The 21,824-nt window shown below is 42.6% G+C and overlaps 1 protein-coding gene across 13 annotated transcripts in view; it reads right to left on the bottom strand.

Moving 5' to 3' along the window:
- The window catches only part of DISC1 (DISC1 scaffold protein), a 419,870-nt gene that overhangs the window by 188,783 nt on the left and 209,263 nt on the right, over positions 1–21,824 (bottom strand). The window contains exons 10-11 of one of the 13 annotated variants that reach the window (XR_010319407.1): positions 8,803–8,891; positions 7,491–7,604 (exon numbers count right to left, since the gene is read on the bottom strand). The exons of 11 other annotated variants lie outside the window; for them this stretch is intronic. Coding sequence is in view for 1 of the 2 variants with exons in the window: in XM_064276669.1 (XP_064132739.1) it covers positions 8,863–8,891 (29 nt within the window). In the remaining variant the exon portion in view is untranslated. Of the gene's footprint in view, positions 1–7,486; positions 8,892–21,824 lie in introns of those variants that run through there. One more of the 13 variants, XM_064276669.1, reaches the window with a different exon arrangement.

Genomic DNA, 21,824 nt, shown 5'->3' with positions numbered 1-21,824 from the left:
TTGAGAGCCATTTTAGGATTTGAATTTAAACAGTATGGTGGCTGTTTTATTTGGCTATTACATCAAATTAATGGTTGGCCTAGCAATGAGAATACTTTTTTGAATATGCATATGAACAAGTCCAATGACGAAAGATGTGCCCAGGATTTTTCCAACTTCTCATCAAGTGCTCAGGTTCATTTTTGTGGACTGAAAATAGATCAACTGAAGAAAAGAGGGGAAAGAATCACTTCCCTTGATACAACAATTCATAAAATAATCTGGTAGTAAACAAAATAAATCATATTCAGGAAGTAGAGAGCATGCAAGACTTTTGGTTTAAGGATATAAATAACATCCCAATTTTATTCCTGACCCCAACACTCCTGGCCTCCGATATTCATCATAGATGGTGGCTTAAGTTTATTCTGCGAATACAAAAAGAGCGACTACTTCATGAAGGAGTTTGAAAAAAGTGAAATTTCAAGTTTTAGGGGAGGTTGTCGGCTATTTATTCATTTATTTTTTAGGGAAATTACTTTTAATCGCTTGTAGCAAATGATGAATGTTTTATCATTGTGTGAAGTGACTTGAGCCCCTTTATAGAAAGATGTTATTTAAATATATGACATCTTTTTGCGATTCATTACACTACAGAATAAATTTAATAAAGGGATCGAGAAAGGTATAGGTTTTCAGAAGAGTCGTTCACAAATTTGAGAATTTGCAAAAAAGACTGCATGAATGTTGAAAACTGCAAGTATCACTAACATTTTAAAAATTCACTGAATAAACTTCTTTCCTCACTTGCATTCTCATATTACATACCCCCAGGTCCATGGTGATATACTGCATACTACATGGAATTATAAACAACTTTGAAGTCTAGGCCACAAAGCTGAACCTTGTCAGTACATAACAAATATAGGACATTCCCACAAAGGTTTAACAAAAAGATGAGTGGTTGGGAGTAGAAAGGGTTTATGAGAGTAATAGTTGTAGCCAGATATTTATTAAAATATGTATGTGTGTGTGTATCTTCCTATGATTAAATACAGGAGTTATACGCATATGAATACTAGTAGATTATGTGTGTGAGGAGTTTTACACATATTTTACAATTTAACAGGCATTCTACTAAAAGTTTTACACATATCATCACATATATTACCTCAGTTATCCCTCACAATGACTCTAACAGGATTTACCCTCATTTTATAGAAAAGGAACCTGAGGCTCAGAGAGACAGAAGTTAAATAATTTACACAGGATCAAGCAGCCATGAAGAGGCTACATCCCAAACCAAACCCATTGCCGCTGAGTCAATTCTGACTCATAGTGACCCCATAGGAGACTACCCCAGAGGGCTTCCAAGGAGCGGCTAGTGGATTCAAACTGCCGACCTTTTGGTTAGCAGCCATGCCTCTTAGCCACTGCACCACCAGGGCCCTAGGCAGAGGTAAGCCAGGATTAAAACTTGGGTCCATCCTGCAACAAAGCCCATGGAGCAAAGCTGGTGTCATTTATGTTTGTAGGATACCTGCTATGAAAATTGTTCAATTTCCTTTTTAAAGTTATACATGCATAAAATTAAAATTATTAATAGAAATTAATAATCTTACTCTCCATCCCCTAAAATAATACCATGCAAATTCTTCTGAATGTTGTACTACAGAATAAACAGTGGGTGGGACTACAGAATACACACATATACACATTATATATTATTCAATAAAACAGAGTCACATTATACATGCTTGTCTGTAATGTACACTTTCTAATACATGTATCGGGAATATTGTTATGTGTCAATTGATATCTATCTACTCAGAATTTTTATTTATTCTATTTTACTTTTTTTTTTAATGCTTTCCGAGAAAATTACTTAAAACATAGTCCAGTCAAATAAAAAAATAAAAACAAAGACCTCAAGGTAAGGGAAAACAAAAAATATAGAAAAAGTGATGAGAAATTATGCTAAGAAAATTTACTGTTAAATCTAAATAAGTACAGTCAGCCCTTCACATCCGCGGATTCCACATCCACGGATTTAACCAATGAGGACTGAAAATATTCTAGAATAAAGGAAAGCTCCAAAAAGTAGAACTTGACACACACGAAGCACTACACTGAATCCACACGAATGAAGTACTGTGTAGGCAACCCTTACGCAGCCGTTTCACAGGTCCTCAGTACCTCTCCAGCACTCATCGTTTGAACATTATCCGCCTCTCGTTTCCTTTGTTTGCTACTTGTGTTGTGTGCACCCTTTGCTTCTGTGAAAAAATGGCTCCAAAAAACAATGAAGTAGTCAAAACAATCCCTCAAAAGGTTAAGAGTGAGGGGTTTGAGGAGAGCAAGAGGAAGGAGTTTCAGGCTAGTTAAGGGCTGGCTGGCTAGCACTGTAAAGCACTGCAGCCTCAAGAACTTCAAGATAATGGAAGAATCCGCATCGGCTCATGCCCAGACAGCATCAACGTGCCCAAAAGAGTTGAAGAAACTCAAGGAAAAGAAACAGCTACCTTTCAGAGCAAGTCTTCGACTGTGATGAAACAACTATTAACACAGCACTTAGACTATATTAAGTATTACAAGCAACCTAGTGATGATTTAAAGTATACGGGAGCATGCGTTTAGGTTATATGCAGATATCATGCCATATTATATAAGGGATTTGAGCACCTGCTGATTTTGGTATCCACGTAGGGTCCTGGAACCATCCCCCAGGATACTGAGGGACGACTGTAGTGACGGGATTGTCAACTAGCACATAATAAGAACTCAATAAGGAAAGAAGTGTAAAATAAGTATTAGGAAACCGTTCTTAAAAGGATAATAAGAGAAGAAACTTAAGAACATCTTGGAACAGAAATTCTAAATGATTTTAACAGAACCTAATTTGGGAGATTGGAAAAAAAGAAAAAAACAAGGAGGCAAGTCTATCCCCGTGTTAGTATGTAAGGATTGTATGTGAACGGCGATGAGGATGGGAGTATAAATCGTAAAAATGTCCTATATGTATTGACTAAGGGGTATACAGTTATTATTTCATTTTGATATGTTAATAGAGAAACACAGGTTTCAATACTGCTGTTAAAAATAAAGAAGTTAGTCACAAAGATACCCAGTACAATGTTCAAATGACTAGGAATCCATTCACCAAAAGTAAAAGAAGGGAAGAAAACATTGAAGAAAACGTAAAACTAGATGGGAGAAATAACCTCTCTGGTGCACTGCCTTAGAGATTGCAGAAAGCCCATGGTTCCCAATTAAGCGTGTACAGGGCAGTTCCTCTGCGTGTGGGTGTGCAGCCTTAACCCTCGGGTTGCTTGTGGCCCTGGTGTAACTATCTCTCAGGAGAGTAGTGTCAGGGACCACCACCCCAGGCCTACCTCCTGGCACACCCAAATGTGTGGGTCTACAGCTTGGGACCTTTTCCTGTTATATTGCTCCACTCATCCCAATCCTTTGCCATAGACCGCAGATTATTTTTCTGTTAATATTCAGTCATTAAGAGAGCCCCCTCTAGTCTCATCAGGCCTCTAGGCTCCCCAAACTTTAAGCTAAACCAGAAATTCAGGGATAGAGGCAGGGAGATGTCAAGCCAGGCACAGCCAGGACATGGTGCTGCTGTTACCTTGGCCTTGGGTCAACCCTGCAGCCTACTCATAGCAGCCAGATGGGCTGCTTCAGCCCACAGCTTTGCGTGGCCATACCCTGGCCGCTTAGCAGCCTGTAAAACAAGAAGCTGGCTCCTGTTCCCTCTCTCTGACCTCTCAGTTCAGAAGCATTTAAATAGTGGTATTTGATTATTTTGTTTCTGCCAAATACTTTTCTGCCCAGTCCTTTTTCCAAGCACAGCAACATTTTATTTAAAAAATCTAAACACCTCCAGAAAGAGTGCTAAAGGCAAATATCAGCAAAAATGTCTCACCCAGCTTTCATGCATCCCCAAACAGCTTTACTCTTAAAAGCAGAAAATAGCAGAATTAATTTGGTTTTGTTTAAAAATCAAATTCAGAGGGCATTCTCCACCAAACTGCAGTTGAATCTTTTAGAGTTGCTATAAGGTCAAAAATTGGGCCCAAATCCAAAACTATCTGGCATGATCCCTTGTCATTTAAAATGGGATTTGCACAGCAGAGAAACTTGAACTTAGTTACAATTCTATTTCCCTTTCACATTTAAAAAAAAAAAAAAAAATCCCCTGACTTCTTTCTACTCATCATCATTTATAGTCTGACAAATCCATTCTCCTCTATAATCTTCACCCCTGATTTTATTCCATATGGGAGACGGAATTGGCGGCTGTCTTAATTATTACCAAGCTGATGGGCTAAAGGCAGCTCCATGATGCTAATGTCAGAATAAGCAGAGAGAGCTGAAATTGAAAAACAAATAGGACTGTTTCAACTCTGAAAGCCGAGGAGTCAGAGTCACCACTCCTGCCAAAGTAATCCCTGACTTAAACTACCAGGAGCATATCACTTTCCCCTTTTTCAACCTACAATTTGAAAACAAATGTTAAAATTTGAATGCATTATAAAATATTAGGAAAATGAACGATGAATCTGACTGTCGTTTTTGGTGAAAGCCAATGCATTTAAGGAAAATGCATACAGATATGGTGCGTGTTTTTATATCCTTTGCAACCTTGCTGTATTCCCCTATGGATAGTTCCCCTATATCTCCTTTACTTGGCGCTATACAAAGGAGAATAAAATCAATCAATAGCTTTAGGGCCTTCTACATCCAAAATTTAAGACAAATGAAGCTCAGAAATAAAGATTCAGAATAACTAAATAAATTCAACTCCAAATGTAATCTTCATATATTTTAAAATGAGCTATCCCTAGTCTATTACCGGAAAAAGGTAAAACAATTCGATAGTTTATTTATGTTCACCAAGCCTCTAGGGGTCAGCACAACAAGTTTAGTCCTATTTGGCCATGAACTATTTGACCTTGAACAGGTTACGGGCGCTTTCGAAGCCCAGTTTTCACTACTGTAAATAGAAGTGACAATAATCCCTCCCTCTCAGTGCTGTTGTGTGGATTAAATGAGCTAATGTTTTAAATTAAAGCAGCGCCACGTGTTACTACCATGTCAAGAGAGCAAGAGAGCCTTCTGGGAAGCACACAGCTCAGAGAGATCCTGCCTAAGCACCCTTTACAACAAAGGGTTTCTTTTTGTCCTCCAAACTGCCCTTAAAAAAAAAAAAAAGCCAAACTCATTGCCTTTGAGTCTATTGTGACTCATAGTGACCCTAACGGACAGAGTAGAACTCCCATAGGGTTTCCAAGGAGTAACTTTTTTTTTTTTTTTGAATAGGGAGAACCACCAGAGCTCTTAACCAGTGGTTTTTCAGATGAACCCTTTGGTCCTCCCTATTAAAAAAAAAAAAAAGTTGCCATCAAGTCTACTCCGACTTGTGGTGACCCATGTGTGTCAGAGAAGAACTGTGCTCATAGAGTTTTTAACAGCTGATTTTTCAAAAGTGGATCTCCAGGCCTTTCTTTCAAGGTACCTCTAGGTCGACTCAAATCTCCAGGCTTTTGGTTAGCAGCCAAGTGTGTTAACCATTTGCACCACCCAGGGACTCCTCTTCAAAAATAATATCCCGATTTCATATTCAAAGACTTCTGTAAAATGAGGGTTCAGAAGAGTGGGGAACTTCAAAGGAAGGCACGTTCCTCCATCACCTACCCTTTGTTCCCGCTCAGCCTGGCCTGCATTAGGGCCAGCTGGTCTTACTGCTCTCCTCTTCTTCACCTTGCATGGCCCTCAATACATGGGAGACGCTCAATAATGATGAATCACATTGCAATCTTATTCCGGTCTCCCTCTCCCCATGCCCATTAAAGCTGATGGAACTGGCATTAATGGGCTATGGGGACTGTCATGGGTTGAATTGTATCCCCCAAAAATATGTGTATCAATTTGGCCAGGCTGTGAGTCCCAGTATTGTGTGATTGTCCACCATTTTGTCACCTGGTATGATTTTCCTATGTGTTGTGAATCCTACCTTTATGATGTTAATGAGATAGATCTAGTGGCCATTATGTTAATGAGGAAGGATTCAATCTACAAGATTAGATTGTGTTTTAAACCAATCTATTTTGAGATATAAAAGAGAGAAGCAAGCAGAGAGACACGGGGACCTCATATCACCACGAAACAAGAGCTAGGAGAATAACGCATCCTTTGGACCCAGGATCCCTTTGCTGAGAAGCTCCTCGGCCAGGGGAAGATTGATGACAAGGACCTTCTTCCAGAGCCACCAGAGAGAGAACACCTTCCCCTGGAGCTGGTGCCCTAAATTCGGTGCCCTACTCAACTGTGCGAGAATAAATTTCTCTTTATTAAAACCACCCACTTGAGGTATTTCTATTATAGCAGCACTAGACAGGGACCCTACTGCTCTTTCAGGTTTGCAGTTCCACCTGGTCATCTTTTCACCCATTTTTGAACGTGGGTGAACATCTCCCCCAGCCTTGGTTCTGGGTATGTGAGTGAATGTAGGACTGACTCTGAGTTCTACACCAAGTTTTCCAGCATATTTATTTTTCCAGCTATTCGAGAGGAAGTGGCAATGGAAGTCATTTCTGTGTTCATGGTTTCTCAAATACACAGAGTTGAGAAAAAGAAGCAAATTATCCACTCAGAACATTTTCGTGAATCTAAAGGTAGGCTGTCGTTAGTTGCCATGGAGTCAATTCCGACTCATGGCGACCCCATTTGTGCAGAGTAGAACTGCTCTACGGGGTTTTCAAGGCTGTGACCCTTCAAAAGCAGATACCACCCAGGCCTGTCTTCCAAGGCACCTCTGAGTGTATTCGATCTGCCAACCTTTCTGCTAGCAATTGAGAGCTTAACTGTTTTTGCCACCCAGCAATTTCCAGATATAAATACATTTGTAGGCACTTAAAATTCAATCTCAATAAAGTACAGTTTAAAAATACACTTAGAAGCTCTCATAGTCCAAAACATCAGTGCCATTTAAGGATATTTATGGTAACAACCACTAAGTCTAGCACAGAGATTTACAATAAGCACAGAAGTAAGTGCTTTTCCTGCTGACGGAAGGGGCCCTGGAAAGGGAGGGGATGTGCCTGCCTCACGACACATGTGCCGGGTGAAGCATCGTTGCCCTTGCTGCGACCTCCATGCACCACCAGTGCCCATTTCCCTTCCAGGATGGCTGAAATGTCTGGGTGACAGTGACGGCCTACCGAAACCTAAAATTAAGCAATGAGCTATTTGGGGTTTCCACCCCTACCAATGACTGATGGAAACAGAGCAAACAGGTAGAATACAGACCAATTCAACATTAAATAAACCAAACGTGTTCACTTTAAGTACAAATTTCCCTAACTTGGCCATGTTTAAAGCAATTCTGATATTTTTCTTTTGCAACTTCATAAAAGACAAAACTTGTGTGCACGTATATGCACGTGTGTGCGAGCAGAACTCCAAATACATTTCTTAATAGAGCGACAACTTACCTTGTACTCATACAAGACAAACACCTCTTCAGTTTATTTTTCCAGCTGTCACAGTCTACACAGTGATGCCAGAATATGTCCTTTCCAGGGTCCAGGCAGAGTGCTGCATTCCACAGGATGCTGGAAGGTTTTTACCACCCCAGAGACACAGAAGCAAAATATATGATTTACTGGAGTTTTAAACAACTCACACCCTAACTTGTTTTGGACATGCGTATCACAGACAGCCAAGTCTCTCAAAATGCAGCAGATCTACTTGAAGGGGAACTTGGGCATCATCCCTGACTCCCTGAAGGATGCCAGGTGATTATCTTTTATGCCCCTCAACCCTGATTGAACTGCCAGTGATGCTGGTGGAGAGAGAAGGAGCACAGCAGCAGGGAAGGCCCTCCACCATCTTGAACCACCGATATCATCCCTGGGCTCCTCCCAGCTCTCCTCTCTGTTCCTCCCAGCTCTCCTCTCTGCATACCACCTGCCCCTGGAGATCTCTGTGCTCAGCAAACCACCAGAGCCTCCCTATGTAGGGGCTGGCCTCCCCACGACATTAACATTTTCATAAAAAGTGTTGTAAATCAAGATCAATACAGGGAAACCTGGGGTCCAGAGATCTGGTAGGCTCTAGACACCGTGATGAGCATCGTGGGAGGTGTTTAAGGTATAGAGCCTGCCCTGTGCTTCTCGAGTCCAATTCAATTCAAACCACACCAAGGAAATAATAACTAAGTGCTGTAGGGAACCAAATGGCAAAAAAGACCCAGTCCTTGCTCTGAAAGCCCTTACTGCGTGTGTGCCCAAATGGCGGCAACACATGAACAGTGAGCGCCTAAGAGAAGGTCAATGGTCATGGCGTTGGAAAGATAAAGGTTATACTGGGAATCAGAAATTCTCCAGACTTCTTTGTATGACAAGCCACAGCTCACAGTTAGCTACATACTTTGTCTTTGACTTAAAGTTACATACCCAGAAATGACCTAGGCGATGGTTTGAAGGACAAACTGGTATTATGAAAACACACACACACACACACTCATTCACATACTCACTCACACATTCACGCTGACATCCATACTCACACATATGCACACGCTTACACATATATACACATCCACACACTCACATGTATACACACTCACATATGCTCACTCATACATGTACATACTCACACTCTTTCACACACTCACACATGCACACATACTCATACACTCTCACTCACACTCACATGCATACATACTCACACACGTGTGCACACACTCATACATATGCACACACACATGCACGTGTACACACACTGCCGTACCCATATGCACGTACTCACACACACGTGCAGTCATCAGAGGCTTGCAGGTAGTTAACTTGGCGGTCTTGGACATGTTGTTTAACCTCCCTGAGCACCAGCTTTCTCTTCTGCAAAATGAAGATAATGATTCCACCTTGAAGGACCGTCATGATTAACAAGAGTAGCATCTATCAGGAGCTGGGAAAATAGTATGTGTTCGATAAATAATATATGTTGGTCTGCAAGCCAGGTCCCTCAGAAGTTGTAACTGAGACTCAGACTGGCTGAGTAACCTGTCAAAAGTTGCATGATGTCAGTTTTGGACAAACTAGGATATGAGCCCAGGTCTTTTGATGACCAATCAACTCACAAATGATCTCTGATCTGCAAACATACTGCCCAGTACATACACTGGAGCCCTGCAGCTCAAAGGAAGGTGCAAGGACCAGGTGCAACAGCATCGCCTGGAGGCTCATTAGAAAGGCAGGAGCTCTCTGACTCGGCACTTTAACAAGCTCTCCAGGTGATGGAGATGCACATTAAATTTTGAGAAATGTCACACTAGAGGACCTTCAAAAGATCGTCACCTTTAATAGTTTAAACATTCACTCACTCATTATTCCACTCTGCAAACATTTACAGTCAGCTGCTGTATGCGAGATACCAGGGTAAGAACACGACATAATGTCTGCCTCAAGGAACAGCCTGGTGGCATGGGTCAGTGCTGTTCAAACTCTGAGGACAAAGGTCATCAGAGCTCCACTGATCAGCAAGTGCAAGGAACAGGGAGGTGAGGGGACATTCGTACACGTCTCCAAGTCACAACTATAGACAAAAGTGCCATCTGCTTATGAAAATAATCATAGTTACAAACAGGCTAATAGCCTGGGAGTCACAACAGCCTTGGTTTTGTCTCTCCCAGGGGCGGCACCTGCCCTAGTGGGTCACATCTGAAAAAGAACATCTTGGACTTTGTGATTTCCCAGATTCTGCCCAGCAGTCTTAGTTTATTGCTAACTTCCCTGACTTTATTCCCTCATTCGGCAAATATTTGAGTGACACTCTCTGCTGGGGACTGCCCCAGATGCTGGGGATACACTGGTGACAGTAAGGTCCTATGAGCTGTGATAAGTGTTATGCTGAGAACTGAAACAAGGCAGGAGATTGGTTGCAGCTGGGCGGCTGCTCCCAGGCCGGATGGCCAGGGGAGGTATAGCATTTACCCTGAGACCAAATGGCCAAAAAGAAATTGGTGCAAAACTAGAGGAAACCATCCTAGTATGCTAGCATGCTAGTATGTGAGTGCACAAGCCCTGCAGGGGTGAGCAAGCTTGGAGTACTACAGGTGTATCTAGAAGGTTCTGAGGGAGTGAAGGAGAAAGGAGAGAGAGATATGAGGTGGTCTAAGAGCCAGGATGGACCAGACCACACAGCACTATGTAAGCAAAGGAAGGCGCCTGGAGTATTTCCCAGGAGAGTGTGATCTGATTTTAAATCTCTTGCTGTAAAATAGAGTATTTAGAAACCCAGTGTAAAGTTAAGAACAATATTCTTCACATCAGCACGAAGGAAACCACAAATTCTCCTGCTCTCGTTGGTGAACTGTTCCGATAAAGAGCTGGTTTGACCTTCCTAACTGTGAATCTTAAATTGGCATTAAAAGTCCTTCAGGCCATTGATCTAAGCTCCTGGTTCTGCCTAATCCCACAGAGAAACAGCCTTTCTGACAGTTCTTGAAGAAATCACAGGAAAATGCCTGTGGTTTTCCCTCAGGTTTTCCTATCTGAGCTTCATATGCCTAGGAAATCTCATGTCTTTTTCTGTGGGCTTAGTTAACACTCAGCTGATGGAAACTCGTCCTTGCAGTTGTCATATTGCTTAAATTCTAAGCTCTGCTTTCCACCGCTTCCCCGTTCCACTTTTTTAACATTTTAAAAGTCAAGATGCAATTTAGAATTCAAGTGAACACGCAGCATTAGTATTTACCCTTCTAAAAGCTGCATTTTACGCCGCATCTTACAATCGCTGGCCTCTTAGAATTAAGAGGATACAGTCATTTTGTGTTTCTTTTGAAAAGGTAAATGAAAAGTCCCTTTTTCCCTTTCAAATTGTGGCAGCCAGGGTTCACATCCCACCCCTGCCCCTTCCAGGGCAGAGTTAGGTCGGGGTGGACAGTATCCTCAGGCAATCTAGTCACATGAACCCATCCTCCCAGACCTTCCACTGTTTCTCTGGACCTCAGGCCCTTCCCAAATGCTACCTTCCCCTCTTTGCCCTAACAGTGGCCTGGCCATTCCTGGAGGGCCTCTCGGCCCTTGTACCCACTGGAGTGGAGGCTGCTCACTCTTCCTCCCCCTAAGAAACTTAGGGTCAGGAGGGGAGGGTGTGGCCTCTGGGTCCCAACCAGGCTCCACCATCCCGTGCCAAGGGCTGCTCCTTTGGGCTCCGGATATTCAGCTTTATCACCGTCTGCCTTTCTCCAAGCTGTTATCCAGGTATGCCCCCTTCCAAGAGGGCTTTGACCCTGGATCTCTGTCTTCCCCCCACCGGTGTCCTGCTAGCAGCCTAGGACAGACGGCTCCACGCCCTGCCTTCACACCTCCCAGTGAGGTTTGTCTTTACCAAACTGAACATCCCTCTCCCTGTACTTCACCACTGAGTAAACCTGCCCCCCTTCAAGCCACTGTCTCTGCCCACAGCTCAGATCCTCCCCTCAGTTATTTCTGCCCCTGTCCTATGGTTACATCGGCACCATCCATCCCTCTGCCTTTCACTCTTCCCTTCTTTCTCAGCCTCCAATTTATACCCCATGGACAATCTCTTCTCTCACCTTCCTGTTAGCATCCTCAACTTCCCCTCTACCTGCCAGGAAAAATCCCAACCCTGGCATGCCCACTGCCAACTTTCTCTCTCTCTCTCTCTCTGAAGCCAGGCTGCTGAGCACTGCTGGAGAAAACCACACAATCTCAGGGACCAGTGCCACTGGAAGACCTTGGGACACATCCCAAGTGGGCTCCGGGAAAACAGCTGGCAATTCTGTCACCCAAGTCAGGGCTCCCTCCACCTCCAAAGCAACCACTGCAAACCATCCCAAGCACCTCAAACCTCCATTTCCGGCCTCTATCCTACTCACTCACTCATGCATTCATTCAAAAATATTTATGGAGAACTGGCACTGAGCCCGCTTGGTGCCAGGCACTGGGGCACTGCTCCGTCAGCTATCTCCTTTCTCTGCTTTCCGTTCAATCTCTATACTGGCTCTCTTCCATTAATATTTAAATATACCAGCCGCATCTCTATGGTCTTAAAAAAAGGGAAGAAACTCTGCTCACCCTATGCCCAACTTACAGGCATCCTCTGCCCCATTCTCTTCTTCTTTCCAGACACAATAAACTTGTTAGATGAGTTTTCTGTTCAGCACCTCCCCCTCCTCACCTACTCACTCCTTCACCCAAAATGATGCTCTCCTGGAACAGTTCTTGCCAAGGTCACCTGTGACCTGCCTACTTCTAAAGCCAGCAGACACAGCACAGTCCCCTCAGAATTCTTTCATTACTTTGCAGAAGGCAGGGAAGGAAATATTACAACACAGCTCAAACCTGCTTAAGCAAGAAATAAATTTATTGGCTAAGATAACTGGGAAGGATAACAGGGTCACTCACAGGACCAGAGGAAGGAAAAACTTTTAAGAACCAGATCCTTAGACAAAAGGAACCAGAGCCATGGAGCTGTGAGGAGCTCTCCCCACCCACCTCCAATCTCTGCTTGGAAAGTGGCTGCCAACCAGTCCAATTAACATCCTCCCAGGCTTCCTGATCCTGGAGTTTGTATATCAAAACCACAGAGGGACTCTAATCTCTAAGACTTCTCTGCTTAGGTCACCTGTCCACTGCTTTGGATAAATCACTGCTGCCAGGGTGATGGGCTAAATGACTGCTCGTATTAGCCATGTTGCACCTCCATGGCTGAAGGGTAATCCCTATGGTAGAGTTTCCCTGGAACCGCATGAATGGAAGAAGTGACTCCCTCTTATGAGGGGAGCCAGACAAAAACTACCTGTGTCCCTCACAGCTGCTGGGACATCACACTCCTACCTGTCTTGTCTATTCTCTGGCCACAGTCTCGCAGCTTTCTTTATTGACTCCGTTTTCTCTGTCCCCTAAATGCTTGTGTTCTTCAGGATTCTCCCTTACATCTTCTTACCCCTCTACTTGCTTTTCCTGTGTATTCTCATCTCTCCTGTGGCTTTAATGATCATCCGTATGCTAAAAACATCTAAAACTACCCAGTCAGCACACCTCTCTGTCCTCAGCTTCCCATCCAGCCATCCCTTGGCATCTCCACCTGGATAAACCCAACTGGTTAACATTGAGCATGTCTTCTCCCCCAGCTCTGCTAGGCTAATCATCTTGGTTCTAATAAATCCTACCCACCGGTGGTGAGGGCCAATAGCCTAAGCTTGAATCTTAACTCCCCCCTAGTTACCATCCACAGCTGCAATCTCTCAACATCCAGTCTCCAAATCCTGCTGATTCTAAGCGGAAACCATCTCTGCAACCTATCCATTCCACTCAGTCCTCCTGGCCACTCTTCTGCTTCAAGTCACTGTCCTCTCTCTCCAGGATGACTGAAGCAGCCTCCCCACCGACTTGCATCTACTCAGCATTCTGCAGCCAGACCCATCCAAAACTAAAATCAAACCAGTTGCCATCAAATCAATTCCAACTCATGGTGACTCACTGTGTGCAGAGTAGCACTGCTCCATAAGGTTTTCAAGGCTATGACCTTTCAGAAGCAGACTGCCAGGCCAGTCTTCCTAGGTACCTCTGGGTGAATATGAACAGCCAACCTTTTGGTTAGCCATCAAGCATTTAACCAATTGTGCCAACCAGGGATTCCACACAGTCAGACTGGGGGGTATGGGGGTGTCTTTTTTTTTTTTTAAGGAAAACCTGGTCAAATCTCTCCCCCCTTAAATCTGTTCATATTGCTCTTAGGATAAATTCCAAGTTTGTGACCATGGCATGCCAGTCCCTATCCCACTGGTCCCTGCCTAATTCTGGAGGTTATGCTCTCTCACTTCTCCATCGTATCAAATTGCCCAGCCACCCTGGACTTCTTACAGTACCTCAAATGTAGCATGTCCCCTCTCACCTCCGAGTCTTCACGCTTCCTGTCTCTTCTGCCTCAAATGTTGTTTCCATGCTTCCTTTTCTTTTTTTTTTTTTTTTAACTTTTCCATATCATAAGTCACAGCTCAGACTTTATTTCTCCCAGAAATCATCCCTGGCCCCTATTGCCCCATATAGGCACTCAGCACATGGCAGCACACTGACTGCCTCTGGTGTGCACCTCTCATCCTCTCCCAGCATCTCGGAGGGCACGGGCTGTGCTGGCACACTTCCTGTCACATCCCAGCTGCTGACAAGCCCTGGTACCGGGGGTACTCCATAAAAATTAGTTGAAAGCAAAGGCAGATTTACCAAGAATCTGTCACAAAAGCCAGTCCCCTTGCTCCCATAGGCCACTTTCAAGGCTCTTTACCTAAGTCCGAATTCATAATTCTAAAAAGTTTTTCTTAAATAAGACCCAACCCCAAATTGTAAAGCTTCAGGGTTCATGAAACCTGGACCCATCACTGGCTGAATGAATAAATAAAGCAGAAACCAAGGCTCACAGATGTGAAACCACCACCCCATTCTCCATGCCACTCTTAAGTGGACTGATCAGGACTTGAATTCACACAGAGCATGCTCTGTCCAGCACACTCTACTGAGGAAGCCAGCCCATCACTCCCAGCCTCCGTCCCCTCATGCAGGAAGCAGGATATCTGCAGTTTATGAGGGTTAATTGGTGTCATGGGTTCAATTGTATCCCCCCAAAATATGTATTAACTTAGTTAGGCCATGATTCCCAGTATTGTGCAGTTGTCCTCCATTTTGTGATTTTCCTGTGTGTTATAAATCATAATCTCTGCCTATGGTTAAAGAGGGTTAGGGTGGGATGTAACACCTTCACTCAGGTCACGTCTCTGATCCAATGTAAAGAGAGTTTCCCTGGGGTGTGGCCTGTACCACCTTTTAACTTACAAGAGGTAAAAGGAAAGGGAAGCAAGCAGCGAGTTGGGGACCTCATACAACCAAGAAAGCAGTGCCGAGAGCAGAGGGCGTCCTTTGGACCCAGGGTCCCTGTGTGGAGAAGCTCCTAGTCTGGGAGAAGACTGATGAGAAGGCCGACAGAGAGAGAAAGCCTTTCCCTGGAGCTGATGCTCTGAATTTGGACCTTTAGACTACTTTACTGTGAGGAAATGAATTTCTCTTTGTTAACGCCATCCACTTGTGGTATTTCTATCACAGCACCACTAGATGACTAAGACAATTCGTATAACATGTCTAAAAGCACCTACATAGAGGTTGGTACCGGGGTGATTTTGACTTAAGGATGGTTGGATGAATAATAGTTTAAAATACCATGCACTGAAAGTTCCATTTGGTCTCAAGTACAATATCCACAGAAATGGAATTCTTATTCTACAAGCCTCTGCGAGATACCTGTTCTACAGGTACAGACACGAGGGTGGGGCAGGAGGACCAGAAAGGTTAGTGACCTCCAAAAGCTGACAAAGAGGTCTAGAAGACAGATATTTAAACAAATAACTATAAAATATTCAAAGAGAATTAAATGTCCTCATATTTTACTATTTCTTTTTATTTAATGTTGTTGTTAGGTGCCATCAAGTTGATTCCTACTCATGGCGACCCTATATACAACAGAATGAAACACTGCCCAGTCCTGCGCCATCCTCACAATTGTTACTATGCTTGAGCCCATTGTTGTAACCACTGTGTCAGTCCATCTCATTGAGGATCTTCCTCTTTTTTGCTGACCCTCTACTTTACCAAGCATGATGTCCTTCTCCAGGGACTGATCACTCCTGATAACATGTCCAAAGTATGTGAGACATAGTCCTCACCATCCTTGCTTCCAAGGAGTATTCTGGTTGTGTACTTCTTCCAAGACAGATTTGTTCATTCTTCTGGCTGCCCATGGTATATTCAATATTCTTCACCAACGCCACAATTCAGAGGCATCAACTCTTCTTCAGTCTTCCTTATTCATTGTCCAGGTTTCCCAAGCATATGAGGCGATTGAAAACACCACGGCTTGGGTCAGGCACACCTTAGTCCTCAAGGTGACATCTTTGCTTTTTGACACTTTAAAGAGGTCTTTTGCAGCAGATCTGCCCAATGCAATGCGTCTTTTGATTTCTTGACTGCTGCTTCCATGAGCGTTGATTGTGGATCCAAGTAAAATGAAATCCTTGACAACCTCAGTCTTTTCTCCATTCATCAGGATGTTGGCTATTGGTCCAGTTGTGAGGATTTTTGTTTTCTTTATGTTGAGGTGCAATCCATACTGAAGGCTGTGGTCCTTCATCTTCATTAGTAAATGCATCAAGCCCTCTTCACTTCCAGCAAGCAAGGTTGTATCATCTGCATAACGCAGGTTGTTAATGAATTTTCCTCCAACCCTGATGCCCCATTCTTCTTCATATAGTCCAGCTTCTCAGATTTGCTCAGCATACAGACTGAATAGGTATGGCAAAAGGATACAACCCTGACACACACCTTTCCTGACTTTAAACCATGCAGTATCCCCTTGTTCTGTTCGAACGACTGCCTCTTGACCCATGTACAGATTCCTCATGAGCACAATTAAGTGTTCCAGAATTCCCATTCTCCACAATGTTATCCATAATTTGTTATGATCCACACAGTCGAATGCCTTAGCATAGTCAATAAAACACAAGTAAACATCTTTCTCGTATTCTCTGCTTTCAGCCAGGATCCACCTGACACTTTATTTAACAGTGACTCTTTTTTCTCTCCCTAAGTAGTTAACTCCCTCCTTCTGGCCTGATTTTGACGACATTAATTAACAGCTATACTAAGCCACAGAGCTGCCTTGGGTTACAACCTGAATGATTTTTTGAGGAGACTAAGTTAAAACTATGAATTGAACAAGGTTTCTACTGGTGTCACTATAAAAATCCTCTAAAGAGATACTAGTGCCATGAAACAGAGCCAAATTTAACTTAGCCAATAGCTTGAGTTAAGAAGTGAGGGTAAAAACATTCAATATCCAATGTGCTCTCTGATGCTAAGAATTTCGGAAAGTCGTTCAAAGCTTTTGCCCACTTGTTTAATGTGGACCAGCTGGATATACAGAGCAGCAGACACCAACTGGTCAGCTGGATAATTGAGATGAGGCTGATGAGAGACTAAGGAGAGTGGATGCCTCCCATCCTCTGATGTCTTTAGGGGTGACAGTGAACGCTATGGGGATGCATGGTGTGGGATGAAGAATTTAATCTTAACCAAAGAATCTGGTCTTTACCCTCAGTTCCTGAGACATAATCTCTAAATAACACCTTGGAATTTAAGTGTCTTCAATAAGGACACCAGACCACACCTAACATGTTAGGTGACGTGATGAGGTGACTCCGGGGTGAGGGCTGGTCAGGCCAGAAAGACTCACCTCGTGATCACCTCATGATTTCGCCCAGCCTCAGGGGGGAGGAGCTGGAGTTTGCATTATGTAATGAGACCCCAGTAAAAGATCTGGATACTGAAGCTCCGTGGATTTCCTGGTTGATGAAAGACATCCAAGCACATGGGAGGGTAGCGGGTCCTTTGCGACATGGAACCTTCAAGATGAGAATCCTCATAGACCTTATCCTACGGATCTCGTTGTTTGTACTCTTTTTTTGCTATAACAAAGACACTATTGAAAGTATAGTACTTTCTGTGAGTCCTCTGAGTCATTCCGGCAAATTATCAAACCCACAGGGGTAGTGATTGCCGGCAGGTCAGAAATGAGGGGGCTGGGAATCCCTGAGTACTCTGTTAGTATCCTGAAGGGGTAGAGGGAACCCCAGAATTTGTACCTAGCAGGTCAGCAGTGAAGGAGGCCAGGGGGCCACCCAACCTTGCAGCTGGCATCCTGAAGGAGTGGTGGGAAAACTCTGAACTTATAGCCAGAAGGTCAAAATTGTGGGTGTCATGGGGACACCCAAGCTCATTTCTGGCATTGGAAGTCTTGGGCCCACTTGACAGTCCGGAAGACTGGTTAGGGCCAGTGGAAGAAGTGATGAATGAGTGACTGGTATCAGAACTGAACAGTTAAGTGAAAAGTGGGGATTAGATCTACGCTGATGCAAGAAATGGAAAGGGAATTCAGCTTATTTCTACAGCAGGCACATCCTCTATTTCCAGGTCCTATAGCTGTCATAAGAGGGCATAAGTAGAGTTAAGAGTCCTGAAGGAAGAAAGAGAATGAGGAGCAATATGGGATTTATAGGCATACAAATATTGGGCAGAGGCTATTCTGGGCCACAGAGCTCCAATGTTTCCATTACTTACCCTCGTCATCTACTACTGCACTGTTTCTCTAATAAACCACAGATTTCTATATAGGGAATTTCAAACATAAGCTTATACTCCTACAATATATAGCCATATAACCCACCAAATAAGAGCATTATATAATGAGAAGACTTTATGTACAAAGAAAGGACATTAGAAAAATTTTTACGTAACTCTTGAAATAGACTCAGATGCCCATCCAAATCAGCATCAAACAGAACTTGGGCTCCAGTATGAGATGGCAACAGGAGACACTCATCCCAAAGTTGGCAGCTGTAGGCCAAAAAGTGTAAGAAAGAAGAAGTCCTTTTTCATAGACAATGCTACAGTTGTTTGGGATTTTTTTTTTTTCTATTTACATAAACGTCATGATCTTTTTTTCTCCCCCCATATGTGTAGGTGGGACTACTAAAATATTTTACTCCTCTCTATCCCCCTCAATTAAGAAAGTTCATTTTTAATAGTAAAAAAATAATAGCTAATTTATTAGCCTAGAAAGCACCTTGAGGAGTATGGATTAACCCTATGCCTCTGAGCAGAATTCTGAGCAGAAACCATTCCACATAGATGGATAATTAACCCGGACTGGAGCACACAGCTCAAACACAAAGAAGGTCAGGAAGAGGCAACTCTTGGCACAGTGTCTGCATTCCATAAATATATGTTGAATGGATAGATGAATAAAAAAATTTTGAGGCACTTGATTAGTATCAAATGTTAACAATCAGATGTTTCATGGGCTACAGAATCTCCCCCAGGGTTCTCCCAAATACGGAACTGAAAACTATGGAGACCATGTGCATGCACCCATGAATCCAAGACTTGAGTCACCTTCTTGGCTATTGGTAAATGCATGTAAGTTCTAAAGGCTTGAATACAGTAGTTTAGCCTCTCTCTCATAATTTAAAGCAAAGCAGCTTAGGGAACAAAAGGAAAAATGAAGGTATATTCATACAAAGAAATATATCAATATTTCAGCTTCAGTTGACTCCATAATTATAATTTGTTCTTACTAAACCCGATGAAGAACCATTTTCCTCTGGCATCAGCTCCTAGGACCACTTCCCCGACTCCCTGCTTCAGGCTCCCAAGAAAGATCTGCTTTGGTTCTAATATAAACCTATCCCTCTACAAACTACTTAAGAAAGTCTCATTTCCCTGATGCAAGGCCCCCTCCTCACCATCTCCCCATCAGCGTTCACATGCGGGAGAATTAAATACAATACTGATTTCATACTTTAGTGCAGATAATAAAGAGATTAAATTTTTGAAAATAAGGCAGGAAAAAGATACATTAGAAACAAATCGGTGTCTTAATGTCAGTTTGCATCCAAATTTCTCTACCTAACGTTTTAGGAACTGCATCACAGGTTCTTCACGGAAGGGAAAAAGCTCGTTATCATTTAGTCAATGAGAAAACACAGGCAGATTTGCTTTAAAAGTTTCCGTTTCTAGGTCTATACATCATCTAGGGCCAAACAGTAGGCATGTCCAGCATCTGGTAATTAGATGTAAACAGCTCTACTCCAGGAGAAGAAGGCTTGCTCTTTCCCCTTGTATTTGCACACAAATGTCCTAATACATTTCACACTGACAGCCATGAGCGGGTTTATACATCTAATGGAGCCTGGCAAGACAAGATGACCTTTCTAATTGTCATTACGAGAAGCGCAATTGCAAGTGACTTTGAAACATATGGTAAACTTCATTATGCTAAAATATAATAGCTTCTACTTTGGGGCTCATGATGAATATTAATGTCAGGGCTCCTGAGAAAAATGTGCTCTAAATTTTATATTGTATAAAGCCCTTTCAATACCAAAGAGAGGATTTATTTATAGTCTTCAGTCTTCTTCATAGATGCTATTAAATATTCCATTAAACATAGCAAAATGGAATGAATAATCATGGGACATTAAGGCTGGGGTAATGATCACCTTTGTAGTATCAGGCCAAGTGTCAGGCAGGGAGAGAACAAAAAGACTTTGACTATAAATACGGGTCCAAGGAGGACCCTAAATGGATACACAGGAAAGTCAGTGGGTTCTGTTGCTAGAGAGCTTCCTGAAACAGATCCCATGCTGAACCACCTCTAGAGAGGTACAGCAGACAGCTTAATCTACACATTAGAGCCTGCTGAGATCGTGGGAAGTCGAGGGGGTCAAAGGGAGCTGCCAGGGTGAAGCTCAGAAGGAATGTAGGGAATAGGGGAGTGGGTGGGAAAGGCTATGGGATATTCCAAAGGTGAAGGAAGAAAAAAGAAAAGAATCTGGAAGGCAAGGGGGAAGAATAAGAAGCAGTGGGAAGACAAGGTCAGAGGGGTGGGAAAACATGATAGCCAACAGCTGCAACAGTTAAGAAGGTGCCTTCACGAGACCCACATCATAGTAATTTAATATGATTAAACATCATCACTGAAAAGGGATCTTTGATTTAATACCAAGCACTGCTTATTGTCTTTGGAGAGAAGAGGAGGGAGCTGCTGCAAACCAAACTGTTCTCATTCTTACACAAGATGACAGTCTAAAAGGTCATCCTGTCTGCATCTCTTCCAATATAGGGATTCCTTTTAATTTTTTTAACCCCCTCCTTCAAAATGCAGCTTCAGTGGCCACACCCCCCATAAACAGACACCCTTCTTTATTTAGTCCATGAAATAACATGCTTCTTTAAGAAAAAAAGAAGGTAAAGCTTTTTCATGACAGTCCAATTGCAGCAGTTCCCTGTATAGCACATTGGTTTTTAAAGGCAAAATGAGTATCAGTGCACATAATGGAAACAGAATGCCTTACCTGGGAAGGCCTATCTATCTCAGTGTTTGTTTAAATCAGTTTTACCCTTAAGCCTCAAGAGGTTTCAGAATTTCTTCTAAACCATTACCTCAACATTTCATCATGGGTTATGAAGATCTTTTTTCATGTTCGACTATTAATCATGATGAGTTAATTTCACACATACAAATAGAAAAAGGAGCAAAAATGATAAATATCTATATTACATGAAGATGAGAAAACCATCAAGTTCCCAACAAAAAAGAAGTGGACAAAGGACATGGACGATACACAATGAAAGCAATTATAAAAGAACAAAAAGAAGAAAGCTCAACCTCAATAATAATCAAATATATGCAAAACACAGCATGGATTAAATACCACTTCATTGCTATTATTATCACTATTACTAATAATTGTTTTAAAAATAATACTCAATAGTGGAAAGGTTCAATTGTTAGTACCAATTAAACTGGCATAATCCTTTTGGAACATAATTTGGCAGCATGTACCAAACCACAAAATGATCATGCTCTTTGGCCTATAATTGTAATCCTGGCACTTTATTGTAAGAAATTCATAAAGTGGCCATTAAACATCTTAAAATAAGAGGATAGTTAAGTAAGCCACGGCATATTGACTCATGTTATAAATATAATAAATGATAAATTTGAAAACTGTGGCAACAAGGGAAATACATGTATGATGAAGAGTATGGCTCTGGAGCCAGACAGATGTAAAGTCACATTCCAGCTCTTCGCTTCCCATCTACAGGAACTTGAACAAATATCTCATCTCACCAAACCTCAGTTTCACTGCCTGTAGAATGGGAACAATAAATTTATATCAAAGTACTGTTGTGAGG

Source organism: Loxodonta africana, chromosome 25, assembly GCF_030014295.1.
Source record: "Loxodonta africana isolate mLoxAfr1 chromosome 25, mLoxAfr1.hap2, whole genome shotgun sequence".
Taxonomy (NCBI): domain Eukaryota; kingdom Metazoa; phylum Chordata; class Mammalia; order Proboscidea; family Elephantidae; genus Loxodonta; species Loxodonta africana.
Note: the sequence above shows the minus strand (reverse complement) of the source record. Positions and strands in the feature narration are given on the sequence as shown.